Source organism: Muntiacus reevesi, chromosome 12 (genome assembly GCF_963930625.1).
Source record: "Muntiacus reevesi chromosome 12, mMunRee1.1, whole genome shotgun sequence".
Taxonomy (NCBI): domain Eukaryota; kingdom Metazoa; phylum Chordata; class Mammalia; order Artiodactyla; family Cervidae; genus Muntiacus; species Muntiacus reevesi.
The window spans coordinates 69,782,500-69,805,275 of NC_089260.1; the positions used below are offsets into that span (position 1 = coordinate 69,782,500).

The 22,776-nt window shown below is 49.9% G+C and overlaps 1 protein-coding gene across 1 annotated transcript in view; it reads left to right on the forward strand.

Annotated features, from left to right (window-relative positions):
* The window catches only part of TG (thyroglobulin), a 234,211-nt gene extending 229,684 nt beyond the window's left edge, over positions 1 to 4,527 (forward strand). Inside the window, exons 46-48 of the mRNA XM_065903111.1 lie at positions 1,562 to 1,696; positions 3,046 to 3,236; positions 4,376 to 4,527. Coding sequence (XP_065759183.1) covers positions 1,562 to 1,696; positions 3,046 to 3,236; positions 4,376 to 4,494 — 445 coding nt within the window. The 3' untranslated portion in view covers positions 4,495 to 4,527. The remainder of the gene's footprint in view (positions 1 to 1,561; positions 1,697 to 3,045; positions 3,237 to 4,375) is intronic.
* The last annotated feature ends 18,249 nt before the right edge of the window (positions 4,528 to 22,776 follow it).

Below are 22,776 nucleotides of genomic sequence, written 5' to 3' on the forward strand. Positions count from 1 at the left end.
AGAGAACACGGCCTCCCCACAAGACCACGCTCATTTCTGAGGACAAGTGCAAATTTGGGGGGTTCCCCAAACCACCTTTTGGTTTGAAAACTCACTGGAAGGACTCACAGACCTCATGGAAAGCTGCTGTAGTCATGGTTGAGGTTGTCACAAGGAAAGGATGTAGATGAAGATCAGGCAAAGGAAGAGAGGCCGAGCGCAGAGTCCAGGCGGCTTCCAAATGTGAAGCTCCGCTGCTGTCCTCTCCCTGTGGAATCGTGAGAGTCAGGCTCTGAACACTGATGTATGACAATGAAGCTCCAATACTTTGGCCTCCTGAAGTGAGGAGCCAACTCATTAGAAACGACCCTGATGCTGAGGACAGGAGGAGAAGTGGGCACCAGAGGGTGAGGTGGTTAGACAGCATCACAGACTCAGTGGATATGAATCTGAGCAATCTTCCAGAGATAGTGGAGGGCAGGGGAGCCTGGCATGCTGCAGTCCATAGAATGGCAAAGAGTAGGGCATGACTTAGCAACTGAGCAATGACAACATTGTTGTGGGTTACTCAGCAATGACCCAGAGTGGTGTCAACCAGGGAGGTGCCTTCAAACGGTGCTCAGAGGTTTGACAGGAGCCCCTTTACGTAAGCATGATTGATTGCTTGCTTGATTGCCCATGTGGTTAACCTCAGTCTCCAGGTTGACTGTTATGTGACCCATAGCCCCGCCACTCTAAGTCACGTGGTTGATCTGTCATGGCCAGCCCCTGTGCTGACACCGCTACATTTAAGGAAGGTCCAACGTGGCCAACAAAGTGCTGCCCTAAACAAAGACGCTCACATCAGTGTGGCATGGATTACTTCCCAGCCCCCAGAGGACATGGGCCAGACTTCTTGGGAAAAGCCAGATTCTCTACTACACTGTTATAAAGTCCCTCCAGCCTTTCTCCCAGCACTCACTCCCACGGACCCGTGTACCCCTGGACTGGTCTCACCATTGCCAGCTCAGTCCATTTCAACCACTCATTGGGCTGCCAAATCTTTATTCCCTCCTGCCTGCTGCTTATTAGATCTCCAGTTCAGTGTAGCATATGTATTATTGACCAGTTATGTGCCAGGCATTGTAATGAGTGGGTTACATGGATGAATGTCAACCTGGAAAAGAGTTGGAGAGTATAAGCTGTATATGAACAAGGACTAGCACAGGAAAGGGGTTGAAAACACAAGTTACTTTGAACAGATGTTCAGTTGATAGTGTTCTAAGTATCATGGAATGTGGTCAAGAGAACATTGTCTTAGATAACTGCTTAGGCTTACAGATGTTTCCAGGGAGTTGCATTCTCAGAGTTTGGTACTCTTCAACCTATCTATGTGCCGAGGATATGCCCAAGGGGCCACTGGACTAAGGGCCAAGCAGAATCTCAACTCAACTAAGCACATACATACTTACAGGAATCTAAGACTTAAAGAGAGAAAATCTTCAATGGGGCATGAATACTGGGTTTTGGCTCATGTGGGTTCTTCCAGCAGTTTATTATTCCTTTAACTTTTGTTTCTTCTTCTTTCTGTGTGTTTTCCCAGCCTGGAATTGCTGACAGATGTCCTGTATGCCTTTGGGGTTCCCTTCTACCCTGCCTATGAGGGGCAGTTTACTCTGGAGGAGAAAAGCCTTTCCCTGAAAATCATGCAGTATTTTTCCAACTTCATCCGATCGGGGTGAGTGGACCATGTGAGCCTGGAGGCTGTCGTGTGCATCCCTCCCCTCCCTCTGAACGCAAAGGTCACACTTTGCATCGCTGGACTCACCCTTGCCTCCCTGCCAGTGGTTTCCCTGACTCAGTTTCCCCTTCCACCCAAAGTGACCTTGGTACAGAAGCATCCCAATCATGCACTCCCTTGGATGGCTCTAGATTTTCTCACCCTCAGCACTGTTGATGTTGGTCTGGGTGAGTCTGTGGCGGGGTTTCCTAGGCACTGTAGGCTGTCTGGCAGCATCTCTGGCCTCCATCCACTAGATGCTGGAAGCACATCACCCGTGTTCCAGTTATGTTGTTGTTTTTCAGTCATTCACTCCTGTCTGACTCTGCAGCCCCATGGACTGCAGCACGCCAGGCTTCCCTGTCCTTCATTATCTCCCAGAGTTTGCTCAAACTCATGTCCATTGAGTTGATGATGCCATCCAACCATCTCATTCTCTGCCACTCCCTTCTCCTCTTGCCCTCAATTTTTCCTAGCATCAGGGTCTTTTCCAAGCAGTCGGCTCTTCGCGTCAGGTGGTCAACAATTTGGAGCCTCAGCTTCATCATCAATCCTTCCATTTATGAAAACAAAAATATCTCAGACATTTCCAAATGCCCCCTGGAAGGCAGAATCACCCCAAGTGCAGGACTGCCATCTTAGATGATCAAATGGAGTTCCAGCACTCGAGACCCTTCCTTGTCTCCCTCCAGCCTTCCCACACACCTCTGTTCTAGCCCGGCCACTGTGCTCACCACTCCTTCTCCTGAAGCCAGTTCCTGCTTCACTGCCGCCCCGCTGTCGTTTACCTGTGTCCCCTTACACCTGACAAGCAGCGCTCACCTAGCTCAGTGCTCAGCCCCCTGGAAACTTCAAAGGACGAGCCGACCTGTAGGTAGCCAGCAAGTTTGTCCAGCTCTAGGCCCACCTTCCTGCCCAGGCCTTGGGCAAAAAGGCATTCCAGACACTGACAGAGCAAAGATCACCAGGATTGAAAGGGACGTGATGACTTCCTGAGCCATCGGAAAATCAGAAGGGCAGGGCTAGGTCCTGGGAAACACGGCTGGGTCCTGAACTCGCGTCTTTTCCTCTTCCAGAAATGGCCTAAGAGGGGTGAGTCAGGGCCTCTGTGTCTCTACTCACGTGCAACACAGCTGTTCAGAGCCCAGCCCTGGAATCAGACTGGGGGTGGTTTTCAGCTCCTGCTCCTACACTTAAAGATGTGTGACTAGGTCCTCAGAGACTGTGTGCGAGTGGGCAGCGATCTCACATGATGAAAGGAAAGAGCATTGCTCCTCATGGGTGTTTCTTTCTTCTCATTTCCCCAGAAATCCCAACTACCCTCACGAGTTCTCCAGGAGAGCACCTGAATTTGCAGCCCCCTGGCCTGACTTTGTCCCCCGTGATGGCGCAGAGAGCTACAAGGAGTTCAGTGTCCTGCTCCCCAATCGACAGGGCCTGAAAAAAGCCGACTGCTCCTTCTGGTCCAAGTACATCCAGTCTCTGAAGACCTCGGCAGGTGGGGAGCAGGAGGACACCAGGTCCCTGGGATGCGGTTGACACCGCCCCTTCCTGTGGGGGGCTCACAGTCTGGGGGCGGGGGGAGTGGGTCCTCTTTGCCAAGGTCTCCTGTTCTGATGGGGGAACAGCCAGAAGACCCTGGGGGCCCGGGGTGGGGAGGGCTGGGAGGGTGGAGAAGGGAACTGCAGGCAGGCCGGACTGTTGTGGGGAGAGACCTTGAACTTCCTGCTCGCTGCCCTCGGAGGCTTGACTGAAACGGCTTAGAGAGGGGTTTCTGCCAGGGCAGAAGTGGGCATTTCATCTCTTGCTGTTGAAGAGAACCTCCTATTGCAAAGGTGCTGAGAGGAAGTGAATCATGAGGACACTGGGAATAGAGAGAGTGATGCAGAAGCTTCCGGAAGAATAGGGGACTGAGTGACATAACCAGCAAATGCCCTTCCGCTTTGTGGTGCCATGGTGGAAGTCTGACCCTGCACTAGTGAGGTCCCAAGGGAGGGAGGGCTGGCATCTCCCGGGAGCCTCTGGAAGGCTTCCTGGGGGAGGTGATGCTGGGGCTGAGGTTTTCAGCTTGACAGGAGCTCTTCATGTGGGGAGCGAAGGGGTGGAGCGCTCAGCAGGGAAGCAACTTGAGTTTTAGACTCTCAACTCTGCCTTTTATTATTATTTTTACTTATTTATTTATTTTGGCTGTGCTGGGCCTTCCTAGCTGCATGGGCTTTCTCGAGTTGCAGGGTGCCGGTTTCTCCTTCTGTTGCGTTGCACAAGCTCTAGGAGGCATGGGCTCAGAGTCTCGGGCTCAGTGATTACAGCACGCGGGCTCCCTTGCTCTGCGGTACATGAAATCTCCCCAGACTGGGGATCAAACCGTGTCCCCTGCATCGGCAGGCAGATTCTTAACCACTGGACCACCAGGGAAGTCCTCAACTCTGATTTTATCTTCTCAGTTAATGAACCCAAGGCCATCGTGCTCTTAGGATGTCCCTAGAGTCAGGCTGTAAGTCTGGAGCCCCGCCCCAGAAATGTCCCTCTGGAGGGGCGTTACTAGGGAGATCCCATCCGGTCTCTTTTGGGTCATAGGGGAAGAGATGAGGGAGAAATTGGATCCAGATTGGACCGGCCTTGTCTCTCCTATTTCAGATGAAGCTAAGGACGGGTCGTCAGCAGAAAGCGAAGAGGAGGACCGGCTGGCTGGCTCTGGGCTGACAGAGGACCTCCTGGGTCTCCCAGAGCTAGCCTCCAAGACCTATAGCAAGTGACCAGTCCCATCCCAACTACCACCGGACACCTTATTCCCCACCATAGCCACTAACTGTCAATAAAGTGTCTACGTGCAGAAAAGCATTGGTGACTCAGATTCATTAATTTCAGACAGTCCTTGGGAGATACCAAACCATGTCTTAATCCTCCCAAAGTTTGAATCCCAGGGTGCTGTTTCCTTCTGACAAATGTTGATGGAGCATCCCTTTTGCACCAGGCCCCGTGCAGGGTACAGGGGGTGGGGAGGTGTGGGCAAGGACCCTCCCCTCCGGGAGAGGCAGGCAGGTGAACAGTGGCCCAGGGAATGGGGATCTATCAAGGGCAAAGCCCAGAAGGAGACAGTCTCACCTGTGTGTTAGAAAGAATTCTCTTGTGAAGACTCCAGAACGGAGGTGGGAGGCCACCTCAGGCTGGGACAGTATTCTGAGTGAGAGGCGGTGAGGTCTGGATGGAGGCAGTGAGGATGAGGTGGCAGTGGGGAAAGGCATAGATCACAAACCCTTCAGAAATTAGAGGCGACAGGACCTGGGTGTGAGAGGAAAGAGGTGCAAGGATGCAGAATTCTCTCTAGCCTTTGGTTGACTTGCATTCCCAGGTAAGCACCTGATTTTATCATTCACCTCCTATGGGACACACTTGTGAAGGCAAGTCTTCTGTTATCTTCTGTCTAAATCCCTCACCGCCTCCCTGCCCCCAAGAACCTTTCTCTCTCTCTCCTGTTTCTCTCCCCTCGCTCTCCCACATTATACACACACACAATTAACCCAAAGTTGAAGCAGGTGGAGCTGGTTCACAGTCTGTCGTTTACATGACATGTCACAAGTTGTGTTCACAAGTCATCTCATTTGAACTCAGACCAAAATCAGTGAATATTCATATGTTGGGACTATCACTCCCATTCTGCAGATGTGGAAGGCGGAGCTCAGAAAGGCTTGTAGGGTGCCTAAATTCATGCAGGGGAGAGGTGGAGGATCAGAGTTCAACTCAAGTCTTCTGATTTTTGTTTCCCTGTCCTTCCTGGACATCAGATAAATCTACGTTCTTGTAAAAGCCCATTGATAGCACTGAAACCCCCAGGTGACCTCTAGCATGCATTATAGGTGTTTGTTTTGTTTTGTTTTTTGCGAAGGTGGTTCCATGTAAGTAAACAAGTACCCAACTACAGTGCCTTGACTAAAGGATACTTCCAGAGGCAAGTAGTCCTGAGATTGACCAGTGGCTTAGTGGTGCCATCAAGGACTCAGACTCTGTGTAACCTTTCCTCTTTACTATCTTCAGTCCATGGATGACGGTTCACTTCACTAACACGTTATGGCTGCCACAGCTCCAGACATCACATCCCCTCCTGACAGCATCCCATGCTGGAAATAAGCAGGACAGAGCACCAAGGGCCTTGCCTTCAAGTGCTTCTTTCTTTCCTTGGAGGAAAATCTTTCCTGGAAATTCCTAGAATATTTCCCTTTGCCTCACATTGTCCATAATGGAATGTGGACACTTGTGTTCTCACTTTTAGACTAGTTACTTTAGACTTTTAGACAGTAGGGAATGGGCTTACCATGATCTGATTAGACTAGGCATGAATTGTTCCCTCTAGTAGGAGACATTTGGGGTGCAATCAGCTGAGAGAAGTGAAGAGAAAATTGTTGGGTAGACAGCTGTCACTCTGCCACAAAATTAGCCTTTGCTCCCAAGACCATGAGAGTTGACCCTGCCCTCTTATCCTTGGGGCCATTCTTTCTTGGCCCAGGGTTGGAGTTGGCCTGAAGCACCTCTTTACTTCCTCAGTCCAGTGTGGACTGTGGAATCCGATGAGCCCAGCTGCCCGTGTCAGGGGTCATGGCCCTGGTGCATCCAGGTTCCCTTAATTCAGGAGCAGATTCCTGGGCCTGGGGGTTCAGACAGGGGGCAGGGGGCAGGGGGGGGCAGGGGACACAGCCCCAGGAGGTGTGCTCTGCCTTTCCAGGCCTTGTTTGGGTCTCCTGGGGGATCCAGAGGTGGGAGTGGGTGAGATCTCTGATTGCTCTCTGTGGCTGCTCTAACACATTACCCTAAAGGGTCAGGGGGGTAGGACTAAAGCAACAGTAGTGAATGATTTCAGTTCTGGAAGCCAGAATCCAACAGGAAAGGGCTAGCAGAGCCACTGTCTCTAAGGCCCTGAGGGATGATCTGTTTCATGCTCCTCCCCCAGCTTCTGGGGGTTCCCTCCCATCTCTGCCTCTGTCCTCACACGGACTTCTCTGCACGTGTCAAATCTGCCTCTCCTTTCTAAGGACACTCTAAATCCAAAATGATCTTATCTTGAGATCCATGATTACATATGCAAGTCCCATATTTCCAAATAAGTTCATATCCACCTTTTGCATTGCTCAGTTGCTCAGCTGTGTCTGACTCTTTGCTAACTCTACCAGACTGCCTGGACTGTAGCCCTTCAGGCTCCTCTGTCCATGGGATTTTCCAGGCAATAATACTGGCGTGGGTTGCCATTTCCTACTCCAGGGGAACTTCCTAACCCAGGAATCTAACCTCATCTCTTGCATCTCCTGCATTGGCAGGTGGATTCTTTACTCCTAGTGCCATCAGGGACGCCCAAGGTGGTTTTGGTTTTTGTTGCTTTTAGCTGCTAAGTCATGTCCGACTCTTGCGACCCTATGGACTGTAGCCTGCCATGCCCCTCTGCCATGGAGTTTTTCAGACAAGAATACTGAAGCGGATTGCCGTTTCCTGGGCAATTTTCCTGTCCCAGGAGTCGAGCCCACATCTCCTGCATCGGCAGGTGGATTCCTTTACCACTGAGCCACCGGGGACGCCCCTTTGAAGACGGAGGAAGGGGTTATGAGCCCAGGAATGTGAGTGGCCCCTGGAAACTGGAAAAAGCAAGGAGTGGATTCTCCCCCACAACTTCTAGAAAGGAATGAGCCTGTTGATGCTCAGTTAGTCTGCTGAGATGTATGTCAGTTTCTTATCTGTAGAACTGTAAGATAAAAAATTCATGTAGTTTCAAGCCCATAAACACAACCACAGAAAAGTAACTTATTACTGCACTTGTTCAGAGCTAGGTTTTATCCTTATTGGAACAAAGCTCAGACACACCTCATTATTTTCCTGATAACAATAAGTTCTCAGCTGTCCAATATCAAAACCCCAAATTCACCATTGATAGCTCAGAAAATGGAGCATTCACATTCTCCAGCAAGGTCGGGGTGGGTGATGGACTAATGCTCGCAGAGCCCACCCGGACCACCCCTTTTGTCAGCCGTGCCCATAGGGCCTGGCACCGGATGCCACCTGCTACTCGTTCTCAGCCTCTGAAAACTGAGATAGAAAACATCCCATCTGAACATCCTGTCATTATCATAATGCCGAGTTTGCAGGTTCACCCTGCTGACGGAGCTGCTGTGTACACCAACAGAAAACACTAACGCGATGTCCCCAGAGCCCGGACAGTTAACCGTCAACTCAGGACACCTGCTATGGATGAGTCCGCCTGTGAAGAAGGCAGGGATGAGGAATCAGATGGTCCAAGGACCAGGCCATCTTGGTCCTACCCTGAGACAGCTCTCAAAAAACGCCTGCCCAAAGAGACACATATGGTAGTTACATCGTTTGCGCTGGAGGAGGCCTGAGCCCGCATCACGAGGAAGGTGCTGAGCTACACTCACCCCATCGGGCCCAGTTCCCATTCCAGCACTTTCTCCTGCAGCACTCAGATGCCTCTGCAGGTCCTCGTCTCTTCCCAGATGGGCTGGGCCAGCTTGACATGGGTCAGGGCAACCATGAAGACGTCATAAACTTTCTCCTTCTCTGCCAAGGACAGGAAGGCCCCAGAACGCCCGACATCAAGGCGAGAGTCACCCAGGAGTCAAGAGGTGAAGGGGGTAGCACCTCCCCCTGATACCCAGAGTGACCTTGGGGGTCAGTGCGGCAGGAATCAGGAAGGGAAGTGATGACATTTCCCAGGAGCCCTGCGCTGGTCTGAGTCAGCTTCCGCCTGAGCTGGAAGCAACTCAGACAGACAAGGGGATGAAGCGAGGAACCTTCTCAAAGGGAAGTTGAAACACAGCTGTGAGCTGGGGCGGGGCGGGGCGCAGATTGTTGGGGACTCAGGGACTCCTGGGTTCCACGCTCCTTCCAGACCACTCAAGGCCATCAGGCAATTTGTCCAAGATGGGTCTGGACAGTGCCCGATAATGACCTGAGGTTCCTGTTCCCAAATATTTGAGGATGCATAGGTCTTGGGTGGGGCTCCTAAATCTAAGAAATACCAGGTGCTTAAGGAACGCCCTCCCTTGGCTTCCAGTCTGCCATTAAGTCCATTTTCCCAATTTGGTCTTCCAGTTTCATTTTAGTTTGGTCTCCCCCATGATTCTAGACAGTGTCTTTTTTTTTTTTTTAATTTTACCTTTTAGCCATATGTTTACAGCCTGCTTATTTTATTTCTTTTCCAAGAGTATATTTTTCTATTATTGGAGCATAATCGTTTTACAATGCTGTGTTAGTTTCCAGCATGCAACAACAATGAATCAGCTGCACGTATACCTATAACCCTTCCTCCTAAGCCTCTCCCACCCCCATCCCACCCCTCGAGGTCATCACAGAGCATGGAGCTGAGTTCTCTGCACTGTACGGCAACTTTCCACTGTTTTACATACCATGGTATGTATTTTTGATTTATCAACTTCATACTAGGACTATTGATTTCCTGTTGAGAAAGATGAAGGTTTAGCATACTTCGCCTCACTCAGCCTCCCATCACAGACCTCCACAAGCTCAATAACAGTGCAATTCTTATTTCTTCTTTTGGATACTTTTGTAATTCTGAACAAGATCTTTTTTTTTTTCTTATGCTGTCCATTTTCTAATAACAGCTTGCTATATAAATGATGAGCGTGCTTTTTTTTTTTTCCCCTGACACTTCCTCCTCTTCTTTTCTTCTGTTTTACTGTCCATGCCCTGAGATTCATTTTGTTCTTCAGCCTCACTAAGCTGATCATGCTTTGTTCCCTAGGGGTAGTTCCCACAGTTAAAAAGCAGTTCACATCATTTACCCGGTTAAGAATTTGATAGACACTGTTTGCAGGCCAAGCCATGAGCTAGAAGTATACATTTGGTCTGTGATGCAGTCCCTGGGCATTTCAAGAGGATTATGCCCAGCCTCAAGATCAAATAGCTTCTCTTTTATGAGACTCTATCAGTTCCTTAAAATCATGCCATGTTTTAGAGTGATTTCTGTTTAGACCATAACATTAAAGTATAGGCTCTTGCTTTATTTAGCATTTACAGTCTCTTTCCTCTTCTTTCTCCCTTCTCTTCCTCCCTCCCTTCTTTCCTTCTTCCTTCCCTCCATCTTCCTTTTTCTTTTTTTAGTATCTTCTTGGAATGTGTCTGTTCTTACATCTGGGAAATGTGGACAAGTCATCACTCTGCTGGCAGAGCTGTGAAGCTCCTGTGAGGCTAGAGAAACCACCATCCTGCATAATTTGAAATGGATAGACAATCACTGGAAGATGTTTTCATGACTGATAAATGCTTCAGCTTAGCTCATTTCCTATATTGGGCCAGGCCTTCTGTTCGGTGCAAAAAATACAAAGATAAACAGTTTCAATGCTTGAGGAGCTCCAAGCCTAGAGGAGCTCAGACAAGTAAGCAAAGTCTCAATTGAGGGCAACGAGTGTGATGATAGAGACAAAACAGTGGTCCTAGAAGCCAGAGGGGGTATCTAAGTCAGACAGCAGAATGTTCTCCGGGAAGGTGGTCCCAGGCTGAGTATGAAGGATGAATAACAGTGAGCCTGGCAGACAGCTTGGCTGGGTGGGGATGGTGTTCTGGGCAGGCCCCCTTCCATCCCCTGCAGAAGTAAGGCGCAGCTGGTTCCCAGTTGTCATGCAGGAGCCCTCGGAGCACCACAGCATCTGGTGAACTGGTGAACTCACACACTCAGGAGCTGCCTCCGTCCAGCCCGGGAGGCTCCTCACTCGCCAGGGGAGCCCCAGGTCCCTTCTGAGTCCCTTACCCATCAGTTTCCCATCTGCCCAGGACTCCAGGGCTGCTTACCTGCCCCTACTCTAGATGGTTCTGCCTCTACCCTCCACCCAAGTGCTCAGCCTCCAGCCCTGGAGCAAGGCTTGAATGCCGAGCTGGAACCCCTGTCCCGCTCGTGCCCATGTGAGCCAAGCTTCTGGACCTTTCCGAGGTTGGAAAGTGAGTCAAGGCTGGGAAACAGACAAGTGAGGGGGCTTTACCAATGAGCATGTGTGCAGTGACCAGTGTCTGAGGCTCTGCCAACGTGCTGCCTGGACGGGGCTGTGGCCACCTTGAAAGAGGAGATGGGACCCAGAGTTCGTCCCAGGCCTTTGCTTGCTGGTCCTTCTCTGAGATAACCCCTGGAATCTTCTCCTCCTCTTTGTTTCTTTTTATTCAAGCTGGAATTTATTGGGTCTCCCCTCCCTCTGAAGGATCCTTCCACCTTCCTCCCTCGCCCTGGTTCAGCTGTCCACAAGCATCCTCTAGTCCAGCTGTGTGCCTGGCCAGAGGCCCTCCATGAGGACATGGCATTTGTGTGTATCTCACTAATGGACGCAGCCGGTCATGGAAAAGCTGGGGGAAGAGTGTTTGAGAAAGAAAAAAGTGCAAATTAGGACAAAAAAGACATGCCCCTCTCTACCCCTAGCAGCAGAGAGAAGACCCAGGAGTTCCCAGCCTGTTCCATGGTGGAAAAGTCAGTGTGACCTCAGACACCAGCCCAGTGTCTGGACTGATGTGGTCTCAGAGAAGGACAGTGTAGCATATATACCAAAGCTGAAGTCACTATTCTTTCCTCTTTCCATTGACCCTTCCAGCACAGGGCCCTTGACTTCTCTGAAGCTTGGTTTATTTCACTGTAAAATAGGGGAGGAAAATGACCCAATGTATGACCAATAACACAGGAGTTGTGAGACTACAATAAAACCAGGGACCCAAAGGCCTGGCTGGTCTCTCTGCCTGGCCTGGTTGGCTGTGAGTTGGTAGAGGGCACACCTGCCTCTTTGAATCCAGACTCTGTGCTTTGCCAGCTCTGTGTCCTAGACCAGGTTACTTAACATCACTGAATGCCTCCAGAGTTAGTGATGAAATTCCATATCTACACTTCTTAGGAGCCCCATGAAAAGTAAGTTAAGTTCATGGCTATCAACGGCAGCTAAAAGCTTCTGTATGCAGCAGCTGATCAAGAGGCGATTATCATAATTAGGAATAATTAGTAACAAGAGATGAATGACTTAAAATGCAGGATTTTTTATTTCGATTTTTCTGCCTTTTTGCCACGGCCCTTCTCACTTAGTTCAACAGCATGTATTAACACCTAATTTGTTCCTGGTTCTCTACAAGACTGTAGTTTGAAGCCAACCACTCATTACCCTTTGCAGGATGAGTTATAAATACATTGGGTCATCAAAAAGAGGAAGGCGCACACCTGGGTAGTCAAGAACATGTAAATTCGGCCAGAGGAGACTTTAGGGCCCAGAGCCCACCCAGCACCATAGTCTCCCCTCTTGGTTCTGTATAAGAACTCTGGGCATCCAGGTCAAGAACCGCAGGCCAGCTGGCTCCCCATTCCAACTGCCCCGGGAAAACCCCAGGGTCTGAGTGTACTCAGGGAGGTCACAAAGGCAGACAGACTCACACTCTAGGGAAGAGGGAAGTGGCCCCTGGTGGGGAGGGTCCAGGGCTTGGTTCCAGCAGGTGTGATGCTTCCCCTCTGTAGACTGCAGGGTCTAGAACTTGGAGGGTCCAGAAGGAATGAGCAGGTGCATCCTGCTCGTATAAGCTGTGCATCATATAAGCTGGATGACCTTGGATGCATTGTTGAACCCCTCAACCCCAGTTTTCTCATCTGTACAATGGGATGCTCTTGATCATTAGAGAAAATGCAGGGAGTCATGTGACACCTCATAGATACTCAACAGAAGTCAGGTTCTGTTTCTGTTTCCTCTTGGTAGTATTATCACTTCCGTTTCATACCCCAAGTGCTTAGAAAGCTCCCAGCACAAGGAGTGCTCAGAGGAATAAGGGAAAACTCAGAGTTCACCATATCAGACAGAATTCTCATGTTGGCACAGAACTCACTGTGGGGTATGGGAGACTGAATAATGGCCTTGCAAACATAGCCATGCTCTGGTACCAGGACTCCATGAATAGATTGTTATATGCCAAAAGGGGCTATGAAGATGTGATTAAGGATAGGGGCTTTAATATAGGAAGATTTCTAGAGTATCTAGTTGGAGTAGAGGCCAATCTAGTCACCTGATCCCTTAAAAACAGAACTTTCTCTAGCCAGGGGCAGTAGAGATGCTGCAGAAAGAGAGGGCATGGAGATCCTAGGCATGAGAAGGAGTCAATGTCTCTGAGATGCAGTGCATACAAGGACCAGTCAGAGGCCTCTGGAGCTAAGGGTGTCCGCTCAGCCCACAGCCAGCGAGGACTTCAGCCCTACAACCACAAGGATCTAGGATCCTACAAACAACCAGAAGGCGCTTGGAAGTGAAGTCCTCTCCAGTGCCTCTAGTGAGAAATGCAGCCCTGATGGCATCTTGGCTTTAACCTAGGGTGACTGTGGCAGACCTTTGACCTACAGAGACTGTGATTACATAAATCTGTATTGTTTTAAGCCGATTTGCTATGCCAGCAATAGAAGACCAATACACAGTGCCTACAGGTCATGAAGAAGTTAGAAACTAAACTCCTTGGCTACCGTATACATTTACCAAGCATATTGGAAGTACAACCGTTGCTACCATTTGTGCTGTTTGCTGAGATCCAGGCCCCTTGCTTGTGGCTCCCACATCCTTCTCCTCCTAAAAACATCATATCATCCTTCAAGATAGCTTATTGTATGGCTGCCAAGGCCCATGGACCATCAGACCTTGGGCCCCTAGGGTACCAGACAGGATAAATTAAGGCCAAGATCTTTTGGCTGGGAGAATCTTGGGGGAATTTTATTAGAACTAAACATATCCTATACAATAGGAATCAAATAATATTCCAAACAAAGTAATTTTTCCCTAAAGATTTCACAAGCCCCATGATGCACTAACGTCCTGAAATCCTTCTCACTGATGGCACTCCTTCCAACTCTGTAACACCTTGCATCTGTTTGATGGGTCATATAGACAGGTGGGGATTTATGAGTGGCAGAAGGGTAGAGACAGGGAGCAGGCAGAGAAAACTTTGCTGGGAAGACAGCTTATTGCTACTTCCACCTTGAACTTTGATATTTTAAGTAGGTCATGTCCAACACACCGGGGCAAAAATCCTTTAGCTGTGGTTTCTCACGCCACTAAGGTAAAAGTCACCAACCATTTTCCTCTCTTCTCACCCCTTTTCTTGCTCACAGGGGCTGAAACTGGTTCAAAGATTTGGGTGCATAATGGCTTAAAACAAGACCCAGCAAACTCAGTCAGCTGGACCAGAAAGACCTAGAAACACTGTCTGGTCTTTCAGTGACCTCTCTTTTTATTAATAAAGATCTCCAGGTGCCTGGGAGAGAAGGTAGACTAGCTGTCCCTCTCTGAGATTGCTTCCAGTTTTAACATTAGATGTGTGTGTGTGTGTGTGTGTGTGTGTGTGTTAGTCAGTCATGTCTGACTCTTTGCAACCCCATGAACTGTAGTCTCCTCTGTCAATGGGATTCTCCAGGCAAGAATACTGGAGTTAGTTTCTGTTCCCTTCTCCAGAGGATCTTCCTCACCCAGGGATCGAACCTGGGTCTCCTGAATGGCAGGCAGATGCTTTACCATCTGAGCCATGAAGGGAACCCCTAACATTAGATACCTGTCCTGACTTAATCATTACTTCCATCCCCCTTTTACTGATGAGAAGGAAGTTTGCAGGGTTTATATAAGGTCCCAGAGGTTCCAGAAATGTCCAGAAGGAGCTGCTGTGAGACACAAAAGAAGATTATTTGTCATGTGCCGCAGCACACAGTAACCCTGACCAAGGTCGAGCTCTGCCAGGATCATACATGAAATTCCTCATTTCCTTCTCATGCAAATCGAGCAGTGAAAAACCCATTTCATCAAAATCCAGAGGAGTGAGAAATCCTGCCCAAGGCCACACTCAGTAAGAGGGACTTGGACCTAGAAGTCTGGCATGAGGGCTCGAGCCGTGAATGTCTGCACCTGGCAGCCTCCCTGTGACAGGAGGAGAGAGGACTTTGCAGTTGGCTCTTTAAAGGATGGGCTGATAGTAACCATGTTGGGGTACCAGAGGCTGCTGCTGGCCAGAGGGCCTATCATGGGGCCAAGGTCAGAGTCAGCATGGAATGCTGGGAATGCTGGAGAATCATCAAAACTGACCTTGAAAACCTCCTGCAAAGTCCAGTAGATACAGCTATGAGAAGGGCCCTCTCAGTGACGGAGCAGCAGGAGGTAGGCAGGCTAGGATGACCAGGGAGGGCCCAGGCGTTTCAGCCCCCACGAGAGCAGAGGCTTAAGGCCAAAATCCCTATGGCCCCAGACCTAGCCAGCTCCCCTTTTGCAGCCCCGGAGCTCCTTGGGCTATGGTGGCACGTTCCTGTAGACTGAGTCATGGGGGTAGCTTCCTGTGCAGGAGACAGAGGGACCGCCTCCAGGGACTGCCCCTCTCCAGCCACTTGACTGGCCACAGACCCACGCAGTCAGACAGCAGACGACATCATAACCACAGTGGTGCGCTGGCCCGCCGGGTGACATCACAGGCCCCAGAGAGCTCCAACATATGCTCCCAGTTGAGAGAGGGGAAGCAGGGTCATGGGGCCTCCAAGGCCAGCCACTGCTGTTCTTCTGGAACCCTCTGGAGATTCTTCCCAGCAGCTTCTTTGATGAATCGTCGACTTACAACTTGGATTGCAGAGGCATAAGAATTATTGCTAAAAGCAGACCAGCCAAAGGAGAGAAATGGAATCACAGCAAACCTCAGTACACAGAGAGAGACACTCCCATCGTTCAGAGTGTTTCCACCTTTCTACTTTGAGTTTTTACAAACATAGTCCTACAGAATATAATTATTTACACATTTAAAAAACAAAAATGGCACATATGATAGGTACTGTTTTGTAGCTTACTTTAAACAAAACTTTTAAATCAGATGTGGGCACTTACTGCATCATTAATTATTCTGCTAAGTAATTTTTAATCACGGGGCTTCCCTGGCGGCTCAGCCAGTAAAGAATCCATGTATTACTCTAGTACTGAACCTAGCACTAGTATTACTCCAGAACTGAATCTAGCACTACTGTTACTCTGAATCTTGCAGTATTGGAGGGAGGTTCAGCTCTGAAATCTTGAGTAAAAATCATATACAACCTATACTGATCTTGAAAATCTCCTATAAATGTCCAGTTGGTACAGTTGTATAGAATGTGTGTGGTGTGGCATGTGTTAGTCATTTAGTCATTTCTGACTCTTTGTGACCCATGGAATGTAGCCTTCCAGGCTCCTCAGTCCAAGGAATTCTCCAGGCAAGAATATGGAGTGGGTTGCCATTCCCTTTTCCAGGAGATCTTTGCAACCCAGGGATTGAACCTGGGTTTCCTGCATTGCAGACAGATTCTTTAGCGTCTCAGCCACCAGGGAAGCCCATAGTTGTTTAGAATATGACCTTTCAACGCTAAACTTTTACTCTGATGTTGGAGCAGATCCTTGCTTTTTTGTTTTTTGTTTTTTCTGGTTGAACATGAAAGAGAAATAGATGGCTTGTAGTTATAGGCATTTGATTCAAAACATTTCTCTATTTTCACCATACCAATATTATTACTAATTACTTAGTGCATAGAGCTGACTACCCACAAGTTAAATGCAAACATGACCCAGTTTCACCATTTTGGATCTTCCTCAGCCTCAGTTTGGAGTAGGAAATGGCAACCCACTCCAGTATCCTTGCCTGGGGTATCCCATGGACAGTGGAGACTGGCATGGGGTCGCAAAGAATCAGCCACTACTGAGTGACTGAACAACTTCGTTTTACCTCCTCACTGAGGCCCAAGGAGATCTGAGGGTTGGAACAGTCCCACCACAGAGACCATGCTCTACAGCACCATAGCTGCACAGAAGATCAGCGCTTGAAGGGGCGTCTGGGATCATCTCATCCCCCTCTGCCATTTTCTAGTTGGAACTGAAGCTGGAGGAGAGGAAGGGGTCCCCCAGTGGGTCAGCAGCAGCTGGGCTACATGCTATTAGGGCCCTCAAGTAGTTTTTCACATGGTCCTTGAGTGGCCCGGTGGGGTCACCAGACTCCCACTCCTGGATTCTTTTATATAAACATGACTGTCACTTGGGAGTGTCCACAGGCTATGGGTATTGATTAACTTGTCTGATCGCCACAACAACTCAGGCACGTATGGAGAACAATGCTCATCTGCCTTTTACAGCTAGGAAACTCAGGCTCGGAAGGGTTGGGTGACTTGTCCATCATCATAGAGCTGATCCCTGGGGTTTCCTTGGGTCATTCATCTGATACCAACCCCAGGGCATTTTGGCACACTTCCTCTCACCCACTGTGTCACGCTGTGTTTCATAAGATGATGGAGAAATAGAGCCACTTCTCTGGAAGTAGTTAGGGCAGTACCTTCTGGGTCCCACAGTGGGATTAGAACATAGGGCTCCTAATTCCAGGGCCGAGTTCTGGGTGCCCTGCTCGTCCATATAGAGTGCTTATACTACTTAACAGAAGGTGCTCCACTCTGTGGAGGCCCCTGTCGGTTCATGGCCTGGTGACAGACAAGAGATGGATTTCAGCCACTGCCTTCTGCCTGGCAGGGGCTAAGCTGATGCTGCTGTGCAGAATGAGACTCCCCCCAACCAGATGCAAAGGCTTGTTTGCATCACTCAACCGAGTTTTCTGCCGATGACTACAGATCTCTATCGCCCTGACTGAACACGTACTTGTTAAGAGTCATCTTCTCCCTCCCCAGTTTGTTGTTCAAGCTTTTTAAAGATGCAGAGTTTCTTCCAGCCAGACCACCCCCTCTTCGATCCTGCTGGGAAAACGGGAGAAAATAGTGGGTCCATCAGGTTGCTGAACATCCAAAGCTAGAACTTTCTGCCTGAGATGTCAGTCTTTTCTGTTGCAGGCAATGAGCTCGGGGGAAGTCAAGAAAGAACAGAGCTGCAGAACCGCTCCCTCCTGTGGTCAGCCCATGCCCCCGGATCAGGTGATGTCACCTCCACCCCTACCCTTTCCAGAACGCTCTCTGCTCTTCTTCCTGGGGAGCCCTTCTCCCTCCTTCCTGTCTCCCTTCCTGTGAAGCCAGCCTGAGCCCCTCTGGGCCCTCAAGAGCCCTCTCCACCTTCCATGGAATTTCACTCACTGTCCCGTCAGCATGGAAAGTGCTGACTTGCAGTCAGTAACTTCCCTGCCTTCATCTCTGGGTGATGAGCGGTTCAAAGGCTGGAAATGTGTCTTAATGATTTCTGTAGCTTGAAAGCCTTTGTCAGTGATCTCATGTTCTCAAACTTCCCAATTTTTTTGTGTTAGCTTTTTTCTTTAATGGGAATCAATAGCTCAAGCTTCCAACCCTCAGATTTCAGGAAGTCCACTGCCCTCCCTCAAACAATGTGTCTGAAAGTGGCCTAGGGACTCACTCCCAATTACCTAGATGATGAGCCACCTAGACCTGGGGTCCTCATCCTCCTGGTCTGAGGGGCCACACCCAAGCTGGGTTACAGTCTAGACTTGGTCTTCTGGCCCCGGCAGCTGTTGTCTGGGCAACCAGGTTCCCATGGTCCTCAAGCTCTCTGAGCCCTGGGCAGCTGGTTGCCTAGACAACAGCTGCAAACCACTGGCACCTGAAAGCAGAGCTCCTGGCCATTGGTGCAGTCCCACCAACGAGAGCGCTTTCTCTCCAAGACACGGCCACCTCCTTGGGAGCCAGAGCCGCCCTGCCGCCTTGGCCCCTGCCTCTCTGGGGTGATAGGAGGCTTGGGCTCCTGTGGCTTCTCCTCTTGCCAACCCAGACTGAGAGGTTTCTCTGAGGCAAGAAAACCAATCCCATGTCCATGACCTGTGGCCTTCATCCCCAACTCCAATGACGCCCTAGCAGTGGCCCAACGTGTAGAGCCTGGAGGCTCCCCTGCTGCAACACCGACACACATAGGCACACATATGTGGACACGCACATGCACACACATGTACACACACATGCTCACGCTTGCTCTCCCTCCCAAGTGTGGTCCTCTGAACCCCCTGCCCCTCACTCAGCCTGCTTTTCTGCACCTCCTTCCCACAATGCCCTCCTCTCCTTGGCACCTCCGCACCTTCTTCACGTGAGCACGCCACCTGCTTGCCTGACAGACTCGTCCTAAAGGCTGGGGTCGTGAACACCACCCACACAGATCAGGAACAACTCGATACAGTACCCTGGATATTTGGGCTTCTCAGCCATCACACCCTGGGCCCTCTTTTTCTAGCCTCTCCCCAGGCTTACCGCCCATTTGCTCACCCATGGAACTCTTCTGATATCTCCCTCGTCTCCTCTTTCCTGACTCTGGCCTCTCTCCCCCTGCCCACCAGAAAAGATCTGGAATTCCTCTTACGGTATCAGGTGAGTCATCTTTACCCTCTCTGCGTCCACGTCCTGGGGCGGGGGGTGGAGTGGGGAGAGGTCTGTGCTTGTCCTGATCCAAAAGGCCCTCTATGGCTTTTTTTCTAAACCAAAGTGTCACCCAGCATCGTCAGCTACATCATCCCTTCCATTTTTTCTTTCTTTTTTCTTTCATTTGGCTGTGCCACAGCATACAGGACCTTAGTTCCCCTACCAGGGATGGAACCCGCGTCTCCTGCAGTGGAAGCACAGAGTCTTAACCACTGGACCGCCAGGGAAGTCCCCCTTCCAGCTTTTCCACCTTCAGCTCTTGTTCATCAGAACAGTTCAGAGGCTTTGCAGGAGTCCCTCGGTTGCCACCCTGCCCCTCCCGGGCACCTGCCCCCAGCCACGCAGGCAGGGCCCCAGGTCCCGTGGAAGTGCCTACTGGTCACGGGCTCTGCAGCTTTGGCCTTTCACACTGGCACAGTGGGGATGCGTGAGCAAACGCTGTTTCTTTGTGTGTTTAGGCGGGGAGAGTGGATACATAGGGTGGGGTTGGAAGTCATGTGAGTGCGTGTTGTATGTGTGTGTGGGCACGTGTGAGCATGTGTGACAGGGCTGGAGACTGTGTGCATGCTCGTGCTCCCTCGTGCTCGTTCCGGAAGTGGTGTGCGTGTGCGCACATGACCGTCTGTGCTCTGGGCTGGAGGTGGTGTGTGTGTGCTCACGTTCGCCCGAGATGGAGGTCAGGGGGCGGGCTGGGAGACATTTGTATATGATTTGAGATTTCCCAGGCCACCTCTTGCCAAGTGGTTTCCTCTGAAGCTCAGAATCAGCCCATATGGCCTGGGATGGAAAATACCAGTGTCAGCGGCCAGGCCCTGACTCATTCTGAAAGCCCGCAGGCCTGCTGCTGGCGGCTGGGAGCCCTGCCCTCCGGCCGGCTCGCCCCTGCCTCCAGGTGGTGCCTCTGAGGACCCAGGTTCCCTCCCCAAGGTTCGGAGGGCCGTGAAAACCCTTCACTCCCTCCATCACCGGACTCCCTCCCTCGGCCTGGCTCACCTCCCCAGAACACAGCTCCACATGCCACCTCTGCACTCTGCGTTCAAAATGCCCTCAACCAGAGCCTTCCCAGGAGGGCCTGGAGTGTCACCGAAGCCCCAGAGGTCCTGGTGGCCACGTCGGCAGGGCACAGCATCACCTCTGCCGAGTCGGGGGCCCTGAGACTGTGTCTAGCAGAGAAACCACAGAAACACCCACCTTTTCATACCAGACCATCATCCTGTCCAAGACCCCTCCGCTGCTCCTGATCCTTGCCCCCACCCTGCGGTGGGAGTCCCTGGCGGCTGGGGAACTGGGGCGAGGCTGGGGGCTGTTTGAGAGCACGCCGAGTCACAGAGCAGGTGGCCACTCAGACCCGGACATCCTGATGCAGCGAAAGGCAGCGCCCGAGTGGCCACATCAAAGGGCCCCAGGGTGGGGCCACCCTCTGTGCTGGGAGCTGCACCCCACATGCAGGGTGTCGTCCTGAGCGGAGGCCACCCTGTAATTTCACAGGGTGTACCTTCTGCTGCTCCGGGGAGGGTCTGTTCTGCTATTCAGTTGGAGTGGATCGGAACCACCATGCTGGTGATGTATATGTAGATGCCCAGAGAGTCGAATGGCTGATTCACTGGCCCTGCTGTCATTGAATATTCTCCCTTGGGGGAGCGGCGGGGCGAGGGGGGAGTCCCTTCCCCCACCACCTGTCTGCCACCGCCTATGATTGCTTATGCATTTGGAGCCTCACTGTCATTCAGACACCCAAAAAGCCTCCCAGGCTAGCAATTTCTTCTGACTGAACTACAGCGTCTACTTCCGCCTCTAGTCCCCTCTTCCTTCCTGGTATTAATAGATGGTGAACAGAGCCAAATGGAAAGTCACGCAGCCTTGTCTTCCCAAATCCTCTCCTAGCTCCCCTGTTTCTCTGCAATCTAATCCCTCCCTCCCGTGTCTGCTCCTGATTTCTACATAAAGCCTCAGTTGCTGCTCCGGGTCCCAGGATGCTCTCTGAAATGACCAGGGCAGACCAGCGTGGACCTCCACACCACTCAGGAGGACGCTGCCTCAGGGAAACAAAGCTGGACCCAGGGAGCAAAACTGCTCTGCTTACAAGCTGTGTTATCATCGCTGGAGAAACCCTCAGACAGTAACCTTGTTACTGCCTGAGGAATGTTCTGATTATCGCGACAGTGGGTTCTGAATTTTACTCTCTCCAAAAGAAACTAAAAAGTTCAATTTAAAGTTTATTTTGAGGCCCACTTTTTTGCCAGATAACAGAAAATGACACAATATAGTCATTCCTTGACAAATTGAGTCCCTGCCACTACCTGTGGGGACTCTTTGGGGTGAACAGGCAGGACCAGACATTCCCGGCCTCCTCTCCCACCAACTGTTGCCTGATTCCTGGATCTCTGGATGTTGATGGGGACTGGATGTCTGGTCCATGTCCTCAGCTGTCCCCTAATGATGCCTATATGTGCATGCTCAGTCACTAAGTTGTATCTGACTCTTTGCGACCCTCGGACTGTAGCCCACCAGGCTTCTCTGTCCATGGGATTTTTCAGGAAGAATCTTGGAGTGGGTTACCATTTCCTCCTCCAGAGGGTCTTCCCAGGGATTGCATTGGCCGGCAGATTCTTTACTACTCAGCCACCTGAGAAGCACCTAATGATGCCCACAGGATGTAAAGGTTCTCTTCCAGAGTTTGGTCTTTGGGAGCCAAGGTCTCAGGAAAACAGAGGTGGGGCAGTCTTTGCTCCAGGTGAGAGAGGCAAATCTGGACAACTCAGCCCTCTGGCCCCCACCTGCCGTTCTTGTTACAAGAAATGAAACATTCAGTCGATCAATTGATTGGACGTTGCATAATTTTTTTAGTTATTCTGCATTTGAGAAGGTCTGGCCTCAGTATATAGAAGCTACTACTTGGTATGTAGTAGAAATACGGGCTTTGGAGAAAACAGACGTGGATTTGTAAATCAAAGTGTGAATGAGTGACACACAAGAATTCAAGTGTGACCTGAACTCACTCTTGACTGGTGTGAGACCTTGGTGTTAAAAAGTCAATTTCAGTACAGTTACATTTAGGATATATTTACATACGAATGCAGTCCAATCTCATTTTCAGGGTTGTGTAATAGTCTATCTTAAGATTCTATTTCTAGTTCTATTTCATATTCTATGTTGGACATCCACAGAATTTCTAATGTTTTGATGAATAAAAAATTCTTCCTAATGAAAGAGAGACACATTTCGTAGAAGATCTCTATTTTGTTTTTTCTCTTAAGATGTTCATTTTTTTTTTTTAATTGTAAAAGTCACACAAATTTGCCATGGGAAGTTTTACAAATGTAAAAATTATGTAAATAGAAACTTTAAAGTCACCCACAATCCCCTCAGAAATGCCAGAAACGATCATTGTAAATATTTTGACATATTTTCTTCTGACCTTTTGTCTCTGTGTGTGGGTATGTGTAGATTTACATAATTATGCTAGTTTTTTTACATACTCTTTGCATCCCTTTTTGCTTTCTGTTTCTTTGTTTTCTTATATCTACTGTTACACCATGAGTTCTTTGAATTTCCCACTAAGATATCTATGAAGACATCGAAGAACAAAATGAAAGAGAAACTTACATTTTTTTAAAAAATCTTTTTAGCATATCATGTCTTGGTGCTGTGTTTAATATATCTTATATTATCTCTGTTC